Below are 26083 nucleotides of genomic sequence, written 5' to 3' on the forward strand. Positions count from 1 at the left end.
CAGGGCCAAAATTGGGCCCAAAATGGCAAAAAGGGGCTGAAAATGGCCGAAAAGGGGCCCCAAATGGTCAGGATCAGGGAGCTGCTGAGTGGGAGAGTGATCCACCACCCATCAGAGGCCCTATCTGGGCCATTTCAGCCGCAATCCAGGATGAAACAGGCCCAAAATGGATGCTTTAGGCTGATCCTGCACTGGGCAGGGGGTTGGACTAGGTGGTCTGTATGGCCCCTTCCAACTCTATGATTCTATGATTCTATGAAGAGACAGGTGGGTGGGGCCACCTGATATGCAAGCTCTTTGGGGAACTGCCAGAACTGCGTTCCTGTGCGTTCCCCAATGCCCTGGGTTTCAGTGTTTGGGGGATACGGACGGCCCATCAAGATGCTGTGAGTTCTGTGGTTCAACCAATTTTGCAATGCCTGAAAACCTATACAGGAAAAGATATGGTTCCAGCAATTTTATTTCTTTTTGGTTTCAGCAAGTTTAACAGAGAAATGTAAAAGTTTCTAGAAGTTTTTGTTCTTGCCTGCATTGAATTTACTTTAATTCAGAGTCATTCTCTAGCAGTCAAGTTTGCTAAAATGTCATTTTAAGTGTCGCTCGATTTGACTCTCTCTCTCTCTCTCTCTCTCTCTCTCTCTCTCTCTCTCTCTCTCTCTCTCTCTCTCTCAGTTTGTAAAATAAATGTACATATCCGATGCGAGGCCAACGTAGCACCCAACTGCGGGGTGAACGCAGCAGAACTTGCTAAGACGCTGGCATGTATGGGTCTGCAACCAGGAAATATTTCTCCCAATGGGGTGAGTTTGCATTTTCCTTGTCCATCATCAAGAAGCAACCCTTGAATTCCAAGTGTCCTGCCAGCTTTCAGTTCATTATGAAGTTTCTGTTCCTTCTGATATCTGGGAACACCTATATTCAGACGGCTTGCCCCATCCGAATGATGAAAGATTAACCCTCTGTGATAGTCTCTTGAAAGAAGCCCCCTCTAACTGCCTGCCTGTGCTTTGATGTGTGCAGAAACTGGTCTCCCGGTCGACGCTGAGACGCCAGAAGAAAGAGACCATGAAGGAGGGGAATGGCGTGGCCCAAATTTCGGCCAGCAGGCTCAAGATTGAGGACTTGCTTTTCATCAGAGTGCTGGGGAAGGGCAGTTTTGGAAAGGTGAGGTTTCTTGGGGATGTTGCTAGTCCTTGAGGGTTTGATGCCCCGTCTGCTACAACCCTCTTTTGGGCAACTTCCACTCACTGCAACAGGGTTTGTGTCTGCCAGGGCACCCGGGCTTTGGCCTAAGGGTGCCAGTCCAGTGGCCAACGGTGCGATCAGAAGCAACCAAGAGTCATTATCCTAAGTAGCCCAGTCTGCTTCCGAGGGCCAGAACCATCAGGCGTAATTGAAAGGGGAAAGTCCTGGACCTGTACAGGTGGGCAAGAGGGAAGGATAAGTGGAAGAGCTCAGTCACAGTTTGACAAGCTTTCAGGCTGAAGAGGCTGTCGGCAAGCCTGAAATATCCCCCGCTTATTCCTATTGCATGGCTCACGAGCTAAGGTCCGCTCACGTGACACCGTGTTGTTTGAGCAGCTACTGCACTTTTAAAGAGACTGCTTGTTTATTTATTTAGATATTTATGCCCTGCGTAAATATGGGGACCCAAAGTGGCTTAGGCCATCATTCACCCCTCCTCCGTTTTACCCGCGCAACAACAACCCTGTGTGGTAGGTTAGGCTGAGTAAGACTGACCAGCCAGGCATCCAGCATTGAGCTTCGTGCTCTGTCCTGGTAACTGCCTGTCAAAGAATCTCAGGGTGCAGAGCGGGGAAGAATTCATGCTTTGCAAGGGCTAACTGGTCATTGGTTGTGACTCAGATTTAGGCTGCTCCTTAGACATACAAGCCCTCCCTTTATTGCTCGAGGCTGCCCTGTATGACGTATTGTGGATGCAAGTATAATCCTATCTCATGACTGGCAAGAAGTGGCTGGGACTGTGGGAATCTCCTACCTCTGTGCCCAATGAATGGTGGTACCGTCTTCAGGCACAAAATCCTCTTGCTTAGGGCTGTAGAAATGTGTGCTGCCGTTTGCTAAGCAGAGAGGTAGGAAAAAAACTCCTTGTCTTGCTTGTAATTACAAAGATCGGGTCCATCTCTTTCTCCTTATTTGTCTTCCTCCACTTCCGGGTGGCTTTAGGTGATGCTGGCTAAAACCAAAGACACCGGCTATCTCTATGCCATCAAAGTGCTGAAGAAAGACGTCATTCTCCAAGACGACGATGTGGAATGCACCATGACCGAGAAACGGATTCTGACCTTGGCCAGGAACCATCCCTTCCTCACCCAGCTCTTTTGCTGCTTTCAGACCCCTGTAAGTATTTCTGGCACCCGTCAGGGGGTACAACCACAAAGGAGGTTTTCCCAGGGGGTGAGGCTCAATCATTCCACTCCAGGTGTGCTGACCCCTGCTGTTTCCCCAAATGCAAGAAACTCGACTGCATAATTAAGCAGAATTGGAATATCCTGTACAGAAATTCCCCTGCTGTTTTAAATGCCTCTGTAAGAGCTATGAGAGTGGCAGGTAGAGCCACTCCCAGGTGGAAGCAACCAGGATCTTTCAGCATTAAGCTGAACTGAGTCTTGAAAATAGACTTTTGAACTGGTGGGAAATCATTCCGCGGGGTATTTGCAATATAAGGCGCTCTCGTGTCAAATGAATTGCAATACAAACTCCAGTACAATACAATACAAATCTGAATACAATACAATACAGATATGAAGAAGTGAGCTGTGGCTCACGAAAGCTCACACCCTACCACTAATTTTGTTAGCCTTATAGGTGCTACTGGACTCTTGCTCTTTTCCAATACGAACTCCGGATACGAAAGTATGTGTTATGCTTGTGGGTCTTTTGGGCCTTCCGTCCCCAACATTAGTCTGCATATGGAATGCCACACAGTCCCTTTCCTGTAGGGCCGCGCCACAACCCCACAACCAGGTGAGCCTAGCGGATCGCCTAGAGCCAGCCATGCAAGGAGGCCGACGGAAGCAGCAAGGTTTGGGGGGTGTCGACCTCCTGTCCAGCCCAATGCTTTCTTCTGCTGATACCCACATGACATTTCATTTATCATTTTATTTACAAAATGGATACCTAACCTTTCTTGTTGCAGAGCAGTCTAATGGTTACAGCAAAGCATATGTTTGCAGGTGTAGTGTGTAGTGAGGGCCAAACATCCACAAAGAGTCTGATTTAAGCTTTGGAAAAGAAACATGAGTCTTTTATTTAAGGAACTCTGCTGAGAATAGGAAAGGAGTGGAAATAGCATTCTGTTCTTTCCAGGGCTTTTTTTCTGGGAAAAGAGGGGGTGGAACTCAGGACCGCACAATGATGTCACTTTGGGTCAGCTGGAACAAGGGGGGAGTTTTTTAAAGTTTAAATGATCCTCAGCGAAAATGGTCACATGGCCGGTAGCTCCATCCCCTGATCTCCAGACAGAGGGGAATTTAGTTTGCCCTTGGCGGTGTGGAGGGCAATCTAAACTCCCCTCTGTCTGGAGATCAGGGGGTGAGGCCACCGGCCATGTGACAATTTTTAAGAGGTGCCACCACGTTCCAGCTGAAAAAAAGCCCTGGTTCTTTCTATCTAGTGTAGGATGCCGAGAGATGCAGGATGGATGTTCTGCCCTTATCACTGCAAGAAAGAGAAGAGAGAGAGAGCCAAGATGAAAATGTAAGGAGGGAAAAAATGGAAAGGTTTCTCCTTTCTATCTCTTGACACTATCTAAATCCCCCTGTTATCTGAGGGCCAAGCTACAAGTGACTCCTGACACAGGTTGGACACTTGTCAGCTTCCCTCAAGTTTTGATGGGAAATGTAGGCGCCCTGGTCTTGCAGCTGTAATGGAGAGCCAAGCTGTAAAACCAGGATGCCTACATTTCCCATCAAAACTTGAGGGAAGCTGACAAGTGTCCAACCTGTGTAAGGCGTCACTTGTAGCTTGGCTCTCAGGGTCCAGCTAGATGTGCGGGTTTTTAAAGAGTTGGGTCTGGGTTCCCTGGGCCCAACTTGAGTTTTCTGCGACCACACAGCAGCTGTGGGAAATGGCTGTTAAAAAATAGAGAGCCCAAATGGCCTCAAAATTTCTCCGCAGGAAGGGTGGAACGGCTCCTCCCTCCCCCTCAAGCCATTTCCTCACGTCAAAATAGCACAGGAGGGAGGTTTCCCCTCTGTTTTTTCTGCACCACGTGGAGTATTCTGTGACATGGAACAGTAAAAATGGGGGAGGGACTTCTTCCATGCTATTGAATCATGAGGAAACAGCTTGAGGGGGGAGGGAGGAGCCCCTCCTTCCTCTGCAGAGGTTATTTTGAGGCTGTTTGAGTTCTCCTTTGTTTTTTAACAGCCAGGACCGAACTCATTAAAAACCTGCATGTCTAGTTTGACGCTAGGAGAAAGCGTCAAGTCCTTCGCTTCTCACATTTCTGCCTTCATCAAAGCTACCAAGGCAGCTAACAGATTAAAAACCATAGATAATAAAAACACCTCATAAAAACCATTAAAACCAAACCAAAAACACATCATTAAAACAACTAAAAAGAAAGCTTGAATGCAAATAGGAAAAAACAAAAACAATAATAATAAGAACAACAACGACATTAAATTTATATACCTCCCTTTGGGACAACTTAACGCCCTCTCAGAGCGGTTTACAAAGTGTGTTATAATTATCCTCATGACAATCACCCTGTGAGGTGGGTGGGGCTGAGAGAGCTCTGAGAGAGCTGTGACTGACCCGAGGTCACCCAGCTGGCTTCAAGCAGAGGAGTGGGGAATCAGACCTGGTTCTCCAGATTAGAGTCCTGCCGCTCTTAACCACTACACCAAGCTGGTAGGAAGCAGGAATCATTGGGCAGGAAAGAGGAATCATTGAGGGAATACCAGACAAAACGAAAAATATTTCACCCACTGGAGAAAGACCATGGCAGAAGGGGACAGATGAGTCACCCAGGGGAGTTTTTGTGCCATCACTGAGAAGGTATTCTCCTGGGTGGCAATGCTCCTAATCTCAGAAGTCAAAGCAGGGCCTCCGAAGATGACTGTAGCAGTCAGGTAGGTAGCGTTTGGGATCTGATGCCGTTAAAAATAATTCATCTCTTTCACCATGCGATTAGGAGGCCGTGCCGCAATTACCAAATCATTCCTTCTGGCATTCCTTCCTTTCGAAGGCTGATCTTTCTGAGATGGTGAGCTGAGAGAGCACCCTCTCACTGGTCCTGGTGCTTTTAAGTGTTGCTCGGCAATCAAATGCTACTCGGAGCATTATTGTTTTTTCTTCGCACAACCAATTAGCCCTGGGTACTAGGCCATTAAATCACTTCAGCCTCTGAACTGCTTATACAATCAAGCTAGAGAACCAATGGACACGAGGGAGACATTAAAAATGGTAACACTTGGGAACCAGTAGGGGAGCATTTCAGCCTTTGAGGAGGTCAAAGATGCCATAATTTCCAGGGGAGACTGCAGCCTGAAGCTGCGGAGTTCATTTTTAATTTTTTAAAATTTACTGCTTCCATAAAGAGCAGCAGAAACATTGCAGCAGCTACACTGGGGTATACATATTTCCCTCTGTATCCCCTAATCCCAGCCACACACACACACACACACACACACACTCCCTCCCTTCCTCCCTCCCCTCCTCTCTCTCACACATACACACACACATGCACACACCAAAGGGCTGTAGCTGAATCCCTAGAGTGTTACATTGATGTAGCTACTACCAATGTACTACCATTTTTTTTTAAAGTCAGCAACAGTCTCTCCAGCAGTGGGTGAGGGGGAGTTTTGTGGTTGGTATGAGGGCACCAATGTGGGTGGGGAAGTCCAGAAATCTGCACTTTTCTGTCCACACAGTGAGCAAAACCTGCTTTGACTTCCAGGAAGATTGGCTCAAAGTGGGTTTGGAGGCGCATGCAGCAAGGATGGGGAAAGCAGGGCTGGAGAACAAGGTCATGCGGCCAACCCCCCCCCCAAAAAACCTGTTCCTGTTTGGTTGCAAAACCAGACCTAAAATTCTGTGAGGGAGAGGGAGCTGTCAGACTGTAGTGCTGCAGAGACCAGGAGTGGAGACTTCAGTCCGGAAAGCATGTGCCCCTCTTTAGGTGTTGTATTTTACACTGTTCGCCTTGCTGTTGGGAATGGCCTCCACCCACCTCTGCTCCTTTTCAAAGGAGCTCTGCATTGATATGTGCCCCTTTGTGCCCCTGTGCGCATGCATGACCCATATATAATGGGCTGGGTCCAAACTCCTGCAAACAGAAACGGATCTCCCCTGCCTTCCCCCAGTGCCCTCCCAAAGCCCCTGCTGTGGGTTCAGGGGTGATCCTGAACAATATACCATGTAGCTTAGAGCATTTGTTCCCAATCTTTTTGGTATAATGAATGACCCACAAATCCAAATTTATGATGCATCCAGTGCTGGCCTAAGAGACTCAGAGCCAAGCTACAAGTGACGCCTTACACAGGTCGGACACTCGTCAGCTTCCCTCAAGTTCTGATGGGAAATGTAGGCGTCCTGGTTTTACAGCTTGGCTCTCCGTTACAGCTGCAAGACCAGGATGCCTTCATTTCCCATCAAAACTTGAGGGAAGCCGACTAGTGTCCAACCTGTTTCAGGCATCACTTGTAGCTTGGCTCTCAGAAGGCAGAGTGTGTGTGTGTGTGTGTGTGTGTGTGAGAGAGAGAGAGAGAGAGAGAGAGAGAGAGGAGATGAAGAAAAATGGCAGCTGTTGGCAAAGAAGTGGGTGGCAAATGGCTCAATGCGATACATTTTCTGCAGCAGGCAGAGGCATTTCAGGGCGTTGGGCAAGAGGCTGGGATGCTGAAGGAGCAGAGCTAAGACAGAGCCTAGGCTCACAAACAAACAAACAGCTCCTACCCTACACTCTAGCCTTTCCCCCCTTCTTCTAGCTGCTATTGTAAAGTTGCTAGTTGCCAGACAGCTTCCCCCCCCCCCTCATTATTGTCACAAAGGGTGAGGTGAGAATGTGAGGACCTGGCAAGGAAGAAGAGGAGAGAAAGAGAAGAATGCAAAGGGCAGGAGCAGCCATTAGGGATGGTTGACCTGCAAACTCACTTCCAGAGGCTTCGCGACCCATTTAGGCCGGGAAACACTTGCTTAGAGGGCTGGAGCAGGGAGGGGGAAATCATGCAAAACTGGCAGACTTCTGTTTGCGTGCAAGCACAACAAGCCCTGTAAGTGAAGCAAAAGGGTCATCTAGTCCAGCCCCTTGCCCAATGCAGGAAATTCACAGCTACCTCAGTGACCCCTGCTGTATGCCCAGAGGCAGGCAAAAAAGTCCCCAGGATCCCTGGCCAATCTGGCCTGGAGGAAAATTCCTTCCTAACCACAAAGTGTTGATCGGCTTTACCCTGCAAGGCTGGATCGATGCCCCCAGTGCCGCCAAAGAGGGGGCGCCGGGCGCAGCTGCCAGCCCTGGGAGCGTGCGGGCGGCAAGACAGGGGGCACACTTGCTGCACGCCCCCTGTCCTGTGGAGCTGGCGGCAGCAGCACGGGTGGCTGGGAGGCTGCCTGCGCCATTCACCTGCCCCACAGGACAAGGGGCGGCTGGCTTGCTGCATGCCCCTTGTCCTCCAGGGCAGGCAAAAGGCAGCACGGGTAGCTGGGATGATGTCATGGAGCGATGTCATCAAGCAGCGCCAGGACCACGCGCGCTGTGCGCATGTGCGAGTAGCCGGACTTTGGTTGCCTGGGTGCCGGCAACCGTAGATCCGGCCCTGTTACCCTGGGCATATAAGAAAAGGTCGTGTGAGCCAAGCACCAGCTCATTCTTTCATGCACTCCCTCTCCTGATCTGTATGCATTCATATTAAGTCAGAGAATCATCATAGGTGACCATCTAACTTCTTCTTAAATACCTCCAAGGAAGGAGAGCCCCTCACCTCCCAAGGAAGCCTGTTTCACTGAGGAACTGCTCCTTCAGGAAGTTCTTCCTAATGTTTAGCTGAAAACTTTTGCTTTAATTTAAACTGGTTATTTCTGGCCCAACCCTTTGGGGCAACAGAAAACAACTCCGCTCCATCCTCTCTGTGACAGCCCTTCAAATACTTGAAGAGGGCTATCGTATCACCTCTCAGTTGCCTCCTCTCCAGGCTAAACCTACCGAGCTCATTCAGCCTTTCCTCATAAGACTTGGTCTTCAGACCCTTCGCCATCTTTGTTGCCCTCCATTAGGCACATTTCAGCTTGCCAACATCCATCTACATTGTGTGACTGTTGTTTTTCTTTGGGAAGGCAAAGTATCAGCAATAGCCAGATAAGAGGGGTCCTCCAAGTGTAGAACACTCCAAAACAAATTTCAAACTCGAAGGTTATATGTTAAATATATTTTGTAAATTTTTATATTTTTAATTCTTACAAAGGTGGAAGTGCTCAAATGTGATAAATATTCTACGATAAATATACTACATTACGGTAGGCTCAAATCAACATACAGTGGTCCGTCGGCTCCTTCATCCTCCTGGAAACGAGTGTGGTGGTGTTGGAGTGATCTGTATGTTGATTTGAGCCTTTGAAAAAGACATTGTCGAAACGGGAAAGCAGGCTGGTGACACCCGTCAGGCTCTTACAGCCCATTTTGGATGGTCTCAGCTATAACCACTAGGAAATGTTGTTGTGTGAAGATATTCCATATGGATATGAACAGTTCTGAAATGTCAAACTAATATCAACAGCTTTTAAACAGAACAAAGAACAAGATCATATAGATTCTCATAGCCCAATCTTGGAGAGTTTCAGCTGTAACCACTAGGCAATGCTGTCATCTGAGGATACTCCACATAGATATTTATAGTTTTCAAGCTCCACGCAGATAGTAACAGCTTTGAAATGGAACAAGAACTACGAATATACAGTTTATAACTCTGGTATTTGAAAATGATTTTTCAAAGTGGACTGGAAGGATTGGACGCTTGATGAATATTTATGATTATTTATGAAGGTTTATTAGCTGTATATTTATTGTAGTATATTTATTGTAGAATATTTACCACATTTGAGCGCTTGCACCTTTGTAAGAATTAAAAATATATAAAAATGTACAAAATATATCTAACATATAAACACCGAGGTTTGTAATTTGTTTAGGAAGGGGCTGTAGCTCAGCGGTACAGGAGCTACTTGGCATGCTGGAAGGTCCCAGGTTCAATCCACAGCATCTCTGTGGGGGGACTCTTGAAAGCTCATACCTTGGAAACCTTGGATGATTCCGCACACTTTGGATAATGCACTTTCAATGCACTTTATCAATCGTTTGAGGTGGATTTTTTGTTCCACACACGAAAAAATCTGTTCCAAATGATCTATAAAGAGGATTGGAAGTGCATTATCCAACATGTGCGAAATCGCTCCTTGTTGGGCCCTAAGGTGCTCCGGGACCTGAATTTTGTTCTTCTACTGCGGACCAACACGGCCGCCCACCTGAAAAGATCAGGCAGTAGGTGATGTGAAAGATCTCTGCCAGTAAGAACAGACAATACTGACCTTGATAGAACAACAGTGCAATCCTAGCAAAGTGCGAGAGTCCAGCGGCATCTGTAAGACGAACACAATTTCTGGTAGGATATGAGCTTTCATGAGTCACAGTTCACTTCTTCAGGGAGAAGTGAGCGGTGACTCACAAAAGCTCATATCCTACCAGAAATTATGTTAGTCTTATGGGTGCTAATGGACTCTTCCCCTTTTCTGCTGCTCCAGCCGAACATGGCTAACCATCTTGATCTAAGTGCAATCCTAAGAAGAGTTATGCCAGTTTAAGCCCATTGGTAGCAATGGGCGTAGACTGGAGTAACTTTGTTTAGAATTGCGCTGTAAGTGTCCAATTCAGTAGCTGGCAGCTCCATGCGTTCCTGTGCATTTTGCTGTGGCGGGGAAACCCGCATGTCTAGCTACCATGTTTTGCCTCTAGATGGCAGGCAGAGCAAGTGCAAAGACTCCCGAGGACCCAGCTGTCAGTCTGCCTCCAGCAAAAACAAACGGACGGCTGAGTCACATGTGCCTCTTTAATACCAGCAAAGGTTATCTGAGGCAACTCAGCAGCTGCCACCTCACCGGACCCGGCTATGATTAGTATTCTTCTAAATGGACAGGCAGATGAAAGCCTCTTTGAATCTCTGCTTTCATTCTAACAAGCGCCTTTTTTTTTTTAAAGCACGCTTATCAGTTTCGCTGGGATTTGCTGAGCTTATAACAGAGAGGCTGAAGGTTCCCAAGTCCTGGTGTGCTTCTGTAACAACATGCCAGAAGGACATCAGCACATTCCTTCACACACCAGATCAAGGGTCCCTCTGGTCCTGCATCCTCTTCCACGTGGTGGCCAGACAGCTGCCCCTGGAGGGCATACAAGCAAGGCACGGGGGACAGACCCTTTGCTCCCCCCTACCCTGCACAGTTCTCCCCTCTGACACTGGTAATAGTTTAATGACGGCTCCAAATCAGCCTTTAGTTTTAGGATTTTGTTCTTCAGGCCCTCCAAAATTGAGACAGTTGATCAGTACGCTTGAATTGCTTCTAAGCCTACTTTTAAAAGCAAGACTGTCGACATTTAAAAAGTTGGAAAAAAATAAGTTGCCTTGCCAGCAGACAGGGAGGGGGCACCCAGCCCACCTGATTTCCTTCCTTCCTTCCTTCCTTCCTTCCTTCCTTCCTTCCTTCCTTCCTTCCTTCCTTCCTTCCTTCCTTCCTTCCTTCCTTCCTTCCTCCCTCTCTCTCTCTCTCTCTCTCTCTCTCTCTCTCCCTCCCTTCCTCCTTCCTTCCTCTCTCCGTCCCTCCCTCCCTTCCCTTTCTCCCCAACACAGCTTACATCATTCTCCTCCATTTTATACTCACAACAACCTTGTCCAGTAGGCCAAGAGCATGTGATTGGCCCAGGGTCACTCAGCAAAAGTGGGGATTCAAATCTGGATCTTTCAGATCCTAGCCTGACCACTACACCACACCAGACTTTCCTGCTTTCAATCCAGCTGCCTGAACACCAAGGCTAAGGTCAGACTTTTCCTTTTTAGCCACTCTTATCAATTTGATCCCATTATTGTGATAGCTTTTGTGGGGGCGTTCCACTCTCGGGCTTGCCAGGAACCAGGCTCCATCTTCTGGAATTGCAACTGATCTCCAGACATCCAAGGTCAGCCTCCCTTGGGAAAAAATGGCAGTTTTAGAGGGTGGGCTCTATGGCATTATACCCTGCTGAGGGTGTTCCCCTCCCCAAAGCCTGCCCTCCCCAGGCACTGCCCCCCAAACTTCAAGGAATTTTCAAACCCAGAGTTGGCAACAATATCCTACCGGCCCTGCAAGTTGATCTTCCATTGCCCCGTATAGTCTTAAGGTGTGGTACTCCCCTCTCAGTCAGAGCGTAACTCAGAGCCAAGCTACAAGTGATGCCTGACACAGGTTGGACACTTGTCAGCTTCCCTCAAGTTCTGGGCCGATTCCAGATGACTAACCTTAAGGTGTTTCATGCCACCCTCTTCCGGATTGCGACGGGGAAAATGCGAAATATCGCGTTTCCTCACGCGACGACGCGCAAAACTCGCGCGAGGAAACGCGATATTTCGCATTTTCCCCGTCGCGATCCGGAAGAGGGTGGCATGAAACACCTTAAGGTTAGTCATCTGGAATCGGCCCTGATGGGAAATTTAGGCATCCTGGTCTTGCAGCTTGGCTCTCCATTTAATTGAAGTTTACAGAGCAGCAGTCTACGGGAGGGAGAATATGCGGTTGGGAGGGGAGTGCAGGCGTTGGGCTCTCGCCAGGCGCCCCCCTTCCCCTCCACTGTGTATGGGGGGGGGGGCGTTCTGTAAACTTCAATTAAATGGAGAGCCATGCTGTAAAACCAGGACGCCTACATTTCCCATCAAAACTTGAGGGAAGCTGACAAGTGTCCGACCTGTGACAGGCGTCGCTTGTAGCTTGGCTCTCAGGGAGCTCCTCTTCCAGTCATATGTCTGGGATGTCACTGGACTTCTTCTCAGGTGCTTGCAGATTTTTTTGTATCATTTGCTGCTGCCTGGGGAAGTTAAAGGTGGATGCTGGGAGCTTGAATTCCCTGGCGTGTTTCTGTGGGAAGAGATTTCTGCCTATGGAGTGCGAGTTTCCCGTCTGCCCCTTCCTGCTATGGACCGTTTGCTCCGACAACATTTTGAGGGACATTTTGGACTGCAGTGGGAAGGGGAAAGGAGAGAAGGCCATGCTTCAGTGCAAGGAATAGCCTTACTTCCCATCAGAGGAAACTTTATAAATGGGAAGTCATACAAGAGTTAAAGAATTCATACAACGGAGAAAACAGAGAAATTCCTGGAGTGTAGAAACACATTGCATCAATGCAAACTGGATTAGAAAATTAGAAGCCAATGCAATAATGTAGTGAAATATGCCCAATATATAATGCAGTAAACAAGGGGACCAGTGTGGTGTAGTGGTTAGAGTGCTGAACTAGGATCTGAGAGACCCAGGTTTGAATCCTCGCTCTGCTATGGAAGCTTGCTGGGCAACCTTGGATCTGTCACACTCACTCAGCCTAACCCACCTCACAGGGTTGCTGTGAGAATAGAATGATGTAAGCCTCTTTGGGTTTCCATTGGGAAGAAAAGGAAAGGTCTAAATAAAGTAAATAAATAAATAAAAATGCTGTGCAGGTAGAAACTTGTCCAGGAAAGCATGGCTCCAAGCATGGGTCCAGAAAAGTAGAGTAACACTTTCTGTTGTTTGAGAGGGTTTTCTGAGAGCCAAGCTACAAGTGACGCCTGACACAGGTTGGACACTTGTCAGCTTCCCTCAAGTTTTGATGGGAAATGTAGCCATCCTGGTCTTGCAGCTGTAATGGAGAGCCAAGCTGCAAGACCAGGATGCCTACATTTCCCATCGAAACTTGAGGTAAGCTGACAAGCGTCCAACCTGTGTAAGGCATCACACGTAGCTTGGCTCTGAATAGAGTGCTTCATGAAAGGTTTACCAACCCTGCTATGATACTATATTTCGTCATGGTGCTTGGACTTCCCCCTGCCTCCCCCTAGCCTGCTGTTACTATTTCAGAAAAATTTAAGATAAGCTGCATGATTAGATCATAATAAATCATTGATATGTGCTTGGAATAGCCAAAATCTCGTTGAGATGTTCAGTGATGGAGTCATAATGGTTCAGCAACAGGAATGCCTGAATAATGAGGAGTGGATAGAAGAGGGGGAAGGAGGAAAGTGCCGAGAGAACTGACGGAGAGTTCCTGTCAATGTCAATTAGCCCCAGCGCAGAGGACAATGTTATCAAAGTCAGGGTTTCAACACATCACCGATGGAGGCTGTTCTTCAGGAATGCCCCCATGTTGAGAGTGGAGAGCAGAAATCTGAACTCCCCTGACGTCTCTGCTGTCATAGGTTCTGCTCCATGCACACTTGTTGCTATTCTGTAGTGACTTCATCATTAACCTTCAAAATCCGCCCCCCCCCCCCCCAGGATTTACCAGGAATTGTAGCACTGCAGCAAAACACGTCCCGCATGCTGGGAAAACCTAGGAGAGCCAAGGGCACGTATGCAAATTGCTGGAAATCTCTCCTGTTCCTCTCCCTCTCTAATCACCGGCTGCCAAAAGCAAAACATGTGTTTGGGAGGGGCAGCCCAAGCTTGTAGGTTCATCGGATAGGTCCCTAGCTCTCAAAAGTTTGCCTAACTTTCCAGAGTATGTTCATGCTTGGACTTTGACAGATTTGCAAAGGGACCAATGAAAAACTAGCGATTATGCCTGCACCTGAATTAAGAGCCAGTGTGGTGTAGTGGTTAGAGCATTGGGCAATATTCCCACGCAGCCATGAAGCTCATCATTCGCTCAGCCTAGCCTACTTCAGAGGGTTGTCATGCGGATAAAATGCAGGATGAGAGATTCATGGATGTAAGACTAACATTCTCAGAGGAAGGATGTTGTTTATGGAGAGTGGCCTCAAGTCATAGCCGACTCATGGCAACCCCTGGTGGTGTTTTCAGGGCAAGAGACTAACAGAGATGGTGGGCCAGTACCTCCCTCTGCAATCCTGGTCTTAGTTGGAGGTCTCCCATCCAATTATTATCTAAGGCTGACCCTGCTTATCTTCTGAGATCTGACAAGATTGGGCTCGCCTGGGCTATCCAGGTCAGGGCATTTACTTACTTACATTATTTATAGTCCTCCTCTCTCATTGAGACTCAAGATGGATTAAACAGAGTTGGTCAATGTGATCAACAGCTGGGACATTCAACAAACAATACAAACTGCAGAAATTTGAAAATTTTGCAGCAACAAACAGTACATAGTAGTATAGTCTACAGTCCCTGTCCTTTTACCTATATATGGTATCGATGTATACCTATGTAGGGTATAGCTACAGGGTTGTATGATCAAGGCTGTAATTCTGCCCATGCACATCTTGACCTTGCTTAGGCATAGGGTCAGGGTATCTTTCCCATTGACTGTAATTAGGAAGTAATGAACTCATTTCTTTGCTTTGATTGGGACTTTGTCCTGACTAACTATTGCTGGATTTGAGCCTGCCGTATCTGATTTCCTTTCTCATATCTGGGACAAAGTATGGTGGTTCTATTGTTTCTTATTTCAAGTTTGAAAACATGCACACATGCTTATGAGCTCCCAGGCTGAATCTAATATATGCTGAGGCCAAATCAAACGGCCCTTGTTATTTTCTCTCATTTTGAGCTTTGCCATTGCTCCGTGCTAGATGGGGTTACTTTCCTTCCAAAGATGAGTGTCATCAAGTGGAACTTTTTCCTTCTGTGGAAAGACAAGAAAAGAACCAACAATGGGATGGAGGCAGATAAAGGTGTATAAAAGTGTAGAAGCATGGAGAGGAGGTATTAGGAGCCAATTATTCACGTGCACTCAGAAAACAAGCAAAAAAAAAACCCTCTAGTTCATCTGATGAAAACAATAATGCTGAAACAGGTTAGGGCTTTGCAAGAGGTCATCAGGCTCTGACTGAGTGTGTGCTGGCTGCTGCCATAGTTGCTGCTGAATTGCCCTTGCTTGCATATAGAAATCTAGCTTGTCAGGGCTGAGCGTCTAGCTTGACTTCTGAAGCTTTTGGAGAAGCATATCTGGATTGGTTTGTCTTGTGGCACTTTTTAAAGTTGAGATACAGTCATTTGGACCAAGTCTTAGCTCCCCAACCATGCACCAGGAGGTACATGAAGAAGCTACAATTTCAGAATAGATCCAAAAGCAGGACTTTGGACTTTTTCATGGTTCTTATCCTTCCCCAGTTCCTACTCCTGGGATGTCCCTGATAATGGCCTTGGAGGGGGAAGCAGAGGAACAAACCTGTCTGAGCTCACTAACGTACGTGCCATGAGTGTCAGGACGTGAGCTGCCCTGCTATGGTCCACATAAATTGCTCTTGTTTCTTTAAAAGTGCTTTGTTCATTTCCAGTAAAATTTCACTGTCTGGCTTGGTTCGAATCCAGAAAGGTTGTGCAATGAGATTTTTACGGTATGGCCACTGACTTTGGACGTCAGAGTTTCCTGTTGGCTCCACCTTTTCCTTGCCTGTTCTTAGAATTGCCAGCCACTGTAAGAAATCATTGCTGAGGGCCTGCAGACACTCTGGCATAAACCAATCCAACCTCTGCCCTTAAGGGTAATCCAGGAAAGCTGAATCTGTGACCTCCATAAACAATGCAGAACTAACAGCATTGCTCTTGTATAATTTATAACTTGTCTGGGAAAGCCAAATGCAAAGGTTTGTGTATTTCAGGATACATTATTTACTCCTTCTGGAACATATTCTGAGCTTCTTTTCGTTACAGGCATGAGCAAATTGCTGGTAGGGAGAACCAAGCCTTTCCTTGGCTATTAGAAAGCATTCTCATCCCATCTTCTGGCTAGATATTGCTCATGTAATTCAGGTCATCTTTGCTACCTTGAGGACTAGAAGCTTATCCTTGGAAGTCACCTTTGCAACCTTGAGTCAGCAAAGTCATCTTTGCTACCTTGAGGACTAGAAGCCGATCCTTTGAAACCTCTGGAGGTTCTCTTGGCCTTCCAAATTCTCTAAGGTAGGGCTGAGTGGGCAGAAATGATCAAACTCTCTGAGGAGCAATCTCCACGGGCTCTGTCTTTTTAAAACTACCCTAGTGTAGAGTGGTTAAATTGACAGAGCCTTTGGGGAGGTGAAGATAAAATGAACAAACCCTCTGAGAAGGGACCTCCCCCAGCTCTGTCTTTTAAAACTACCCTTCCTGGCTGACATTGCATCTCCCTACACTTGATCGTCCCCGTGTAAGACGTCTTGTGTAGAGAGACTCTATGAAGAGGCAACAAGGAGAGTCAGTCGTGCCAATCCCCTCTTGCTTCAGGCAGGTTATCTGCTCCCTGCCCCCCATTTATCTATTTATCATCCTAATATTTTTTTAAAAACTTTTTCTAAATGTAAAACAAATCCTAAAATTTGAGGCAGCAGAGGATGTGGATGGGGAATGGTTTTTTTGTGATATCACAGAGGCTAGCCAATCAACACTATGCACATCTGATTTCTACAAAGTTGCCCCCCCCCCCTTCTAGAACTGGGGAGTAAAATACATTTAAAACATACATACTGAAGGTCCTTCTGGCATTGCTTTGCTGTTCTGAAATTATTTTTCGCCACCCTCAGCTTTAAAATTATTTTCAATGTATGCTGCCTGTTACGCTGCCTTTTCAGGTTGCTATTGAAAGAGCCATAGCAAGGCTGGGTTGCAACTATATATGGAGGAGATAAGACGTAACCTTGTGCCTGCGATGCCAACACCTTCTCAGGGTGACTGCAGATATCTCTGATGTATTTTTAGGTTTCTGGGCTGGAGGGCATATCTGACATAGCTTTAGCACTTTATGGCAGAGCCAGCGGAAGATGCTGCTCTCCTTTTTGGAAGCTCAACACAGCCCCATGCTTTTCACAAGCCATTTGGCTTCCTCTTCTATGTGCTCAGGCGTAAATCACAAGAAGAAAGCATTCCTGTCTGGATTGCCCAGGGCCCAGGGTGACATTTCGGAGCCAGCGTGGTGTAGTGGTTAGAGGGACCTACTAGAATCTGGGAGATCCAGGTTCAAATCCTCACTCTGCTATGAAGCTTATAGGGTGACTTTGGTCTCAGCCCAACCTACCTCCCAAGGTTGTTGTGAGGACAGAATGAAGGAGGGGTAGGTTTGCCAGTTGCCAGGTGGGACTTGTAGGTCTCCCAGAGTTACAACCAGGGCTCATTTCGAGGGGGAACATGCAGTTCCTCAAAGAGGTCACATGTTAGGTGGCCCAAACCCTCCTGACTCTCTGCCATTTTGGGCCCATTTCAGCCTGGATTGGGGCCGAAATGGCCTGGATCGGGCCTCTGACGGGTGGTGGATCACTCTCCCACTCACCAGTAGCCCAATCCTGACCATTTTGGGCCCCTTTTCAGCCATTTTCAGCCCCTTTTTGCCATTTTGGGCCCAATTTCAGCCCTGAATGGCCAGGACTGGGTCCAAAACAGCCAGGATAGGTGATGTCAGGGGGTGTGGCATATGCAAATCAGTTATGCTAATGAGTTATGTTAATGAGTTCCTCCAGCTCTTTTGCTACGAAATGACCCCTGGTTACAACCAATCTCCAGACTACAGAGATCAGTCCCCCAGGAGGAAATGGCAGCTCTGGAGGATGGACTCTATGACCTTATACCTCACTAAGGTCTCTCCTCTGTCCATACCCCTCCTGCCCCAGGCTCCACCCACAAATCTCCAGGAATTTCGCAACCTGGATTTGGCAACCTCAAGGAGGGAGAACATAAGGAGAAACTTCTTGGAGAAATTATAAGATAAAAATGTATGGAACAGTTACAAGCATCACTTTTTTCACTTTGGGGATGTCTTTGAGAATGATTTAATGGGGAAATTGAAACAAGAGCTTATCTATGGATTATGCCAACGTACTTTGTTGATTTACTCCATATTGAGAGGGCAAATTAATAAGGACTTTGCTGTAGGATTGCCAGTTCTGGGTCACCCAGAGAACTTCCAAGGCCAGATGGGGATTTGAACTTGGTTCACCCACCACTTGGTCCACCTCTACACCATGCTTTGTGTGCAGTCCAGAGTGTTCCGTAGACAACAGTTAAGAAAGCAGATTCTCCCAAAGACTTTAGCGGATCGTGATCTAGTAGAGATAATTTGGAAGAATGTTAGTAAAATGAAAAGAAGATGGAGACTAACAATGCAATCCTAAGCAGAGTTACTCCAGTCTAAGCCCATTGAAGCGAATGGGCTTAGATTGGAGTAACTCTGCTTAGGATTGCACTGTAAACAACTCTATTATTACAAGACAAAAGTAATACAAAATTTTAAGAAAGATCTGATGGAATATTTTAATTTGAACAACACAATGGATGTTACCGTGACAACAATAGGGGAAGCTAGCAAAGCTTTTATTAGAGGAACTGTATTGGCAATAGCTGCACAAAAGAAAAAAGAGAAGCAAGTGTCTATAAAGAAGATAATGGACAAAGTGAAGGTATTAGAACAAGAACATAAGACTACTGGTAATAAAAAAAAACTGAAGGAAATGAAATAACTTTTAAAAAACAGCTGGATTTACTGGAAGTAGAAGAAATGCAGAAAAAAATGAAATACTTCAAACGGAGTGTTCGGTAGAACCTATTTGTAGGATGGAAGGGAATAAAGAAAGGAAGGTAACTGGGAAGGAATCCTGAGCAATTTTCTGCTCTGTGCTGGGCACAGAGGCATGTTTTTCCTTGGGGTCCCTGCCATCTAACTGGTACACTATCATTCTGCTCCTTAAGCAGCTCCTACATAGTTCTTTTTTTTCTTTATAACAGTCCTGTAAGGTGTGTTAGGTGGAGGTCACTATGCTGACCAAACAGGATTTGAACCCAGGTCTCATGGATTTTTATCAAATACTCTAACCACTACACAGCCCTGGTTCCCACAGCAGTCTATACGTTCTTGGCATCATTTTATTTGCATTTTATGTGTTGCATTTCCAATAGGGACCTTCAAAGCAGCTTACAACTAAGATATACAATCCCAGAATTCAGTTAAGGCCTGATTATAAACCAGCAAAGCATAATACCCAGTCAGGAAAGGGACAGTCAATCAATTGTGATAATTTAAATAAAAACAGCAGCAGCAACAAAATAAGCATTAAATATGTTTGTGTGCAAAGTGCAGTCAAGTCATAACCGATTTATGGCAACCCCAGCAAAGAGCTTTCAAGGCAAGTGAGAAGCAGAGGGGGTTTGTCAGTGCCTTCCTCTGCAGACTTTTCCCTGGTGGTCTCTCATCCAAGCACTGACCGTGCTTAGCTTCCAAGATTGAACTATTCTGTGCTGCTTTCCCTCAAGCATTAAACACCTTCCATCTGCCAATGGATCACACTCCATAAAACTATAGCTTATAAACATGGATTTGTCAAACCCTGGTTAGCTGTGACATCTGAATGTGTATGACCTATCAAACTTGGGGGGGGGGGCAGGAGGTGGAAGCAAACAGGGATTCCAAGCTAGGGTATGTAGCATGTAGTCTGAAAAATGGGACAGGGGATGCCACCCATCCTATATTTAGCCTTACTGAATTGTGGTCTACTATGCCTTTAATTTTTGGCACGTGGATTCGTTTTAAAAGAGAACTTCCTTTGTTACAAGTCGATGGGTGGGGGGAGGGTAACTACCCTGAACAAACCTCTGTTGATGTTGCCATCTGCTGTGTCTTCCGTTTAGGACCGCCTATTCTTTGTTATGGAGTTTGTCAATGGAGGGGACCTGATGTTCCACATTCAGAAATCCCGTCGCTTCGATGAAGCCAGAGCCCGGTTCTACGCTGCAGAAATCATTTCGGCTCTCATGTTTCTCCATGAGAAAGGCATCATTTACAGGTGAGCAAGAGTATATAATTTGTTTTTGACTGTTGGATCTCCAGGGTTCAGCCACACAAAATGGCACATAGCAATCCCAGGTTTGGGGTGCTTGATTCTACATAGGAGTTAATAATAATGTGCTTATATACAGCTCTTCTAGACAGATTACGGCAGTATATTATTATCCCCACAATACAGCTGGGGAGTTGGGGCAGAGAGGCTTACCCAAGATCCCCTGCTGAGCTCATGGCAGTAGTGGGATTCAAACCAGCAAAGTGCTGGCTCGCAACCCAACTGCTTAACCACTATGCTACAATGGCTTCTGTGCTTCGGGGGGGGTCTTATCAAATACCTGGCTGGCCCAATAGGTGGCGCTGGCATGCCCCAATTTGATTGGTCTGCTTTGCATTCCAGATTTAGGGAGCTGCTGAAAAGAGGGGTAACTTCACATAGAAAGGTTGGAGCCTTGTCACCAGCCTGAATCAGAACAGGCCCTAATCCAGTGGAAAATCGGTGGAGAAGCATTGCATTTTATTGTCACTTGTCCACAGCCCATGCTTATTGACAGGCCAGCAGCGTCAACGACAGCCATCTAAGCTTCTGAAAGCCAGGAGTGTGCAGTCGATCTTATCACAGTTGGGTACCAATTCAATGTACAGCAGAGGTAGGAAACTCTGAAGAGGAGGCACAGGGTTATCTAGGTTAATAAGCACAGCGAGATATTTATCATATACAGCTAGGCTATGGAAGATGTTGTATGACGTTATCAAGGAAGGAGAGCTGGCCCACACAAATGCAGATAGTATATTGTCAGATTAATGACGTTTATTTATTGAGATAGTTTACAGAAATTCCTGCCAGCCTAGCTGGTGAGACTTCTCTGAAGACCAAATGATGGCAAGGGGGAAGTATTCGTGGTTCTCATCTTGGTATGTTCAAAGATGGTGGATGCTTACGAATTTCCGCTGGCCCTACACCTTATCTTTACACCTTAGGTGGGCAGGGTCTCCACCCTCGTGAGTCAATTCGTCCGCCTACTGTAACAAGAATTGACCAGTCATATTTAGATGAAAGGGTTCATTACATCTCTGTCTTTTGTGAAAGGTCTGGAACTAGCTGGTTACCATGATCTTATCAGATCATTGGAGCCAGAGAACATTTCATTATGAGTTACAACACCTGGTAAAATGATGAGACACGTGGGTTTCTTGCACCAAGTGGCTCTTTTCACTTTGATATGACAAAGACCAGCATCTAAAGTTCATCGAGAAGACCTCAATGGCTTAACAACCAACAATTTCTGCCTTAGAGTCTGTCAGTATTAGTTAGAAACATAGAAACATACAGCTGGAAGAGATCCCCATTGGTCATCTAGCCCAGCCTCCTACACAATGCAGGAAATTCACAGCTATTCCCACCACCACCACCTTCCCCAGTGACCTCTGTTCTGAACCCAGGGGAAGGCAAAAACCTCCAAGATACCCGGCCAATTCCTTCCTGACCCCCAAGGTGGCAGTTGGCTTTACCTGGGCCACAAGAGCCAAGCACTGGCCCACCCCTTCATTCACTCCTCCTCTTGATCTGTGTACATTTATATTAAGCCAGAGAATCATCATAGGTGACCATCTAACTTCTTCTTAAATGCTTCTAAGGAAGGAGAGCCCACCACCTCCCAGGAAGCCTTTTCCACTGAGGAACCACTCTGTCAAGAACTTCTTCCTAAGGTTTAGCCCAAGACACTTTTGCTTTAATTTTAACTTGTTGGTTCTGGTCCAATTCTTTGGGGCAACAAAAAGCAACTCCACTCTATCCTCTTTGTGACAGCCCTTCAATATTTGTAGTGGTCTATCGTATTACATCTCAGTCACCTCCTTTCCAGGCTAAACAATAACCAGCTCTTTCAGCTTTGCTCATTGGACTTGTTCTGCAGACTTCTCCATTTTCGTTCCCCTCTGGACACGTTCCAGCTTGTCAACATCCTTCTTAAACCATGGTGCAGTTTATTATAATAATAATAACAACAACATTCAATTTATACACCACCCTTCAGGACAACTTAACATCCACTGAGAGCGGTGTACAAAGTATGTCATGATTATCCCCATAACAATCACCCTGTGAGGTGGGTGGGGATGAGAGAGCCTTGAGAGAGCCGTGACAGACCCAAGGTCACTCAGCTGGCTTCAAGTGGAGGAGTGGGGAATCAAACCCATTTCTCCAGATTAGAGTCCCACTGCTCATAACCACTACACCAAACTGGTGGGTATTTCCATCTAAGAGGGAAGCCCCCATTCTGGTTCCTTAGTGATGAAAAGTGCCATCAAGTCACAGCTGACTTATGGTGACCCATCATGGAGCTTTCAAGGCAAGAGATGAACAGAGGTGGTTTGCCATTGCCTTCTTCTGCATAGCAACCCTGGACTTCTGTGGTGGTCTCCCATTCAAGTACTAACCAGGGCTGATCCTGCTTAACTTCTGAGCTCTGATGTGATTGGGCTAGCCTAGGCCATTCAGAGCAGGGATGGCCCAGAATACTATACTTAATAAGCAGGGCTTTTTTTCAGTAGGAACACGGTGGAACGGAGTTCTGGCACCTCTTAAAAATGGTCACATAGCTGGTGGCCCCACCCCCTGATCTCCAGACAGAGGGGAGTTTAGAGCAGTCTAAACTCCCCGCTGTCTGGAGATCAGGGGCTGGGGCCACCGGCCATGTGACCATTTTCGCCAAGGGCGTTTTAAACTTTTAAAAAACTCCCCCTCCCCTGTTTCAGCTGACCCAAAGTGATGTCATTGTGCGGTCTTGAGTTCCACCACTGAGTTCCACCACCCCTTTTCCCAGAAAAAAAGCCCTGTAAATAAGTGGTGTTGATCCAGGAATCTATCTAGATTGCCTTCCTTTGTGGCTTCTCGGGAGTTTGTGTGTGACATTCAGTCACCAGAGAACCACATTTTGGATGGCTGCTGAGCAAGAGTGGAGTCAATGCAGAATCTTGGTGATTGTACATCCCTTCTCCAAAAAGGACTGGCAGTTCTGCAGAGCAACCCCATGTTGGGTCTCTGTCTGTAAAGGACCAATGCTTCTCCTTTCTGGGTCCTTATCCAGCAGTAACTAAGAATATATGAGGCCGGCTTGTAGATAATGAGAGTTTTTCTTTTCCTCCCTGGAGCTTTGGTGAGAGGGATTTGTGCTGTGGAGGGGGCGTTGGGGATTATGCCTCAGGACTAAGATTTTTCATTCACTCAGTATGTAGATCAGTGGTCCGGCTGAAGTTACGACAGCCCCTCAGGAGTGACCAAATATGATCTGAACCACAGCTTGGGAGGGAGTAATACCATGTGTGTAAGGTACAGTTGCCAGCCAAGCACTGGAAACCTGAGGGAGGCTTTGTGTGTGTGTGTGTGTGTGTGCGTGCGTGAGCGTGCACGCATTTTGCTGTTGTTCCACTGGCACATCACTTCCATCACAAACCTGGAAGTGACATCTTTGCATCTGGTTGAAGAGTAGAATCCTAGAGCATTGTCCTGACGTAATGATGTCACTTCCAGGTTTAATGGAATGGCAATTTCCCCTGCATTTTTTTTCCAATGCTGCCTTTTTGAGCAGCGCAAGGGGTCAAGGGTTGCAGGTTGCAGATGGGAGGGCAGCCTTAGTGCAGGGTGACTAGTAGTCCCCTGTGCAAGCACCGAGTCATTACTGACCCATGGAGGACGTCGCACCATGATGTTTTCTTGGCAGACTTTTCATGGGGTGGCTTGCCATTGCCTTCCCCAGTCATCTACACTTAACGCCCAGGAAACTGGGTAGTCATTTTACCAACCTCAGAAGGATGGAAAGCTGAGTCAACCTTGAGCTGGCTATCTGAACCCAGCTTCCGCCAGGATCGAACTCAGGTCGTGAGCAGAGCTTGGGCTGCAGTACTGCAGCTTACCACTCTGTGCCACGGGGCTCTTAGGTTGCAAATGAGTATAGAGATAGAAATGCTAGCGTAATGCTACACGCCTCTCGGGTTCCAGTTTGATTTGATCTGCTAATGGGGATCAGTCCTGCTCTTAGCACCAAAACAGGTGCCACGGTATAGTGGTTTGGGCCCATAATAGGTGGCGCATGCTGCAAACTTGGCATAGGGGAACTGTTGTGCTGTATGGTCACTACCCTTCTCAGTAATGCTGCTCCCTAAATGATTCCACCAAAAACAGAGGCCTAGGGCCAAACTACAAGTGATGCCTGTCATAGGTTGGACACTTGTCAGCTTCCCTCAAGTTTTGATGGGAAATGTAGGCAGCTTGGCGGAATGTTGGACAAGTGACAGTTGAAAAGTCCGTTGGACAGCAGTCGGAGAGCCAAGCTGCAAGACCAGGATGCCTACATTTCCCATCAAAACTTGAGGGAAGCTGACAATTGTCCAACCTGTGTCATTCGTCACTTGTAGCTTGGCCCTTAGACTTTGCCTGATAGAAATTATCTCCCTTTATGAAGAGAATGCCACTTGTTTTGGTCACATGGCTCTCTGGCAAGGTCAAAATTCATCCACTGACTTTCCCAGCTGTGTCTCGTTCTAATTTCCCCTCTTGCAAACCGTACCCAGCTCCAAGGGAGAGGGGAGGCCAGTCAATTACATGACCAGCATTTCTTCTTTGAACAGCCACCCATGGCCATTGTCAATCAGTGCTCCAAAGATCATTTTTTATGCTGAACTGAACCCCACCGGGTTTTCCCATGTCGTTAATGTATTCTAGAGACTGCAGTTTGTGCAAATAGAATACCAGTACAATTCTACTCCTTTCTACATCCATTGATGTCAGTGGGCTTAGAAGGGGGTAACTCTGTTCAGGATTGCACTGTACATGTCTTTATTTTTAGACGTCTCTCCACACACAGACTTGCCCCGAGCATCTTTATAGTGTCTGGTAGAAGACTGGTGATGGAAATGTTAAGAAGCTGAAAGCAAGCGGACTTATTTTGGCCTTGCCAGGGGGCTGCAAGCCCCAGATGAATAACATTCTCCTGATATTTGCAAGGAAAATGTTATAGTGGAGCGGGAAGAATTATTCCAACTATTTCTCTTGTTAAATTGTCTCTGTAGCAGCAGCTCTGTCTTAAGGGGCAACAATTCCTGTTGCAGAGACACTAGCTATAGAGTGATGATTTCATGCACATACAGAGATAGAGAGCTAAAGCCATTCTGGATACAGAGCACATAAGCTGTTGGATATATGAAGCTGCTTTATATGACTTTACACCTTTGGCCCTTCTGGTTCAGTATTGGCTGCTGTGACTGGCACAGAGAGCAGGCGCGGGCAAGGGGGAGCCGTGGCTCAGTGGAAGAGTATCTGCTTGGCACGCAGAAGGTCCCAGGTTCAATCCCTGGCATCTCCAGTTTAAAAAGTTGTAGGTGATGGGAATCGACTCTGCCAGAGACTCTGAAGAGCTGCTCCCAGTCTGAGTAGACAATACTGACCTTAATGGACCAGTGGTCCAGTTTAGTAAAAGGCAGCTTTGTGTGTTCATGTCTATCTGCCTGTCTTTTGAATAGTAGAGAGAAAACCAAAGGTGGAATTGGTGAGGATACCGGCAGATACTCCGTCAGGCAGGAAGTTGGTCCAACAAGTGACAGGCCATGTCCTAAAATTCCTTGGAGACTGAGGTTCCTTGGGTTGGAGACATATGTTTGGAAGAAAAACAATGGAAAACATTGTGAAAAACAATGGAAAACTAAGAGAGGCTTTCAAGATAATAATATATCCACCATGGTCTGGGTTCTAACAAATTGCCCAAGCCTGCATAGACAAGTATTTCACAATACTGAGTGTAATGCTGCTTAGTTGGGGAATGGAAGTTTACAGGCTCCATAAATGTTCTACTTAAAAGTTTCAAAGACAAGTTTCTTAGTCATGTGCCGGGAATGCTGTCAAAGGGGTTGGCTGCTATGTTTGATTCTTAGAAAGAGTGATGCTCAGATCTGTGTGGCTGCCCTGGAAGGAAACCCTATCCCGAAGTTCTGAGTATGTAAGAACAGTTGATGGAAGTGATGGGGGAGCAAGAGAAAGAGGGGAGGCAAGGCAGAGCTTTTGCCAGGGTTTCTGTGCTAAAAAGGAATCCTGTCTACCCAGGAGTGATCTCACTTTGCCATCTGCTGCTGTTCTTGGTGTGTGTGTGC

General features: G+C 46.7%; 1 protein-coding gene and 1 non-coding gene across 2 annotated transcripts in view; both read left to right on the forward strand.

The window, feature by feature from the left end:
- The window catches only part of PRKCH (protein kinase C eta), a 162361-nt gene that overhangs the window by 89321 nt on the left and 46957 nt on the right, over positions 1 to 26083 (forward strand). Inside the window, exons 7-10 of the mRNA XM_054972392.1 lie at positions 673 to 800; positions 1021 to 1164; positions 2188 to 2361; positions 19789 to 19943. Coding sequence (XP_054828367.1) covers positions 673 to 800; positions 1021 to 1164; positions 2188 to 2361; positions 19789 to 19943 — 601 coding nt within the window. The remainder of the gene's footprint in view (positions 1 to 672; positions 801 to 1020; positions 1165 to 2187; positions 2362 to 19788; positions 19944 to 26083) is intronic.
- TRNAA-GGC (transfer RNA alanine (anticodon GGC)) lies at positions 25234 to 25302 on the forward strand. Its single transcript has one exon. It is a non-coding gene; the product is annotated as a tRNA-Ala (tRNA).

This window comes from Eublepharis macularius, chromosome 2 (genome assembly GCF_028583425.1).
Source record: "Eublepharis macularius isolate TG4126 chromosome 2, MPM_Emac_v1.0, whole genome shotgun sequence".
NCBI lineage: Eukaryota > Metazoa > Chordata > Lepidosauria > Squamata > Eublepharidae > Eublepharis > Eublepharis macularius.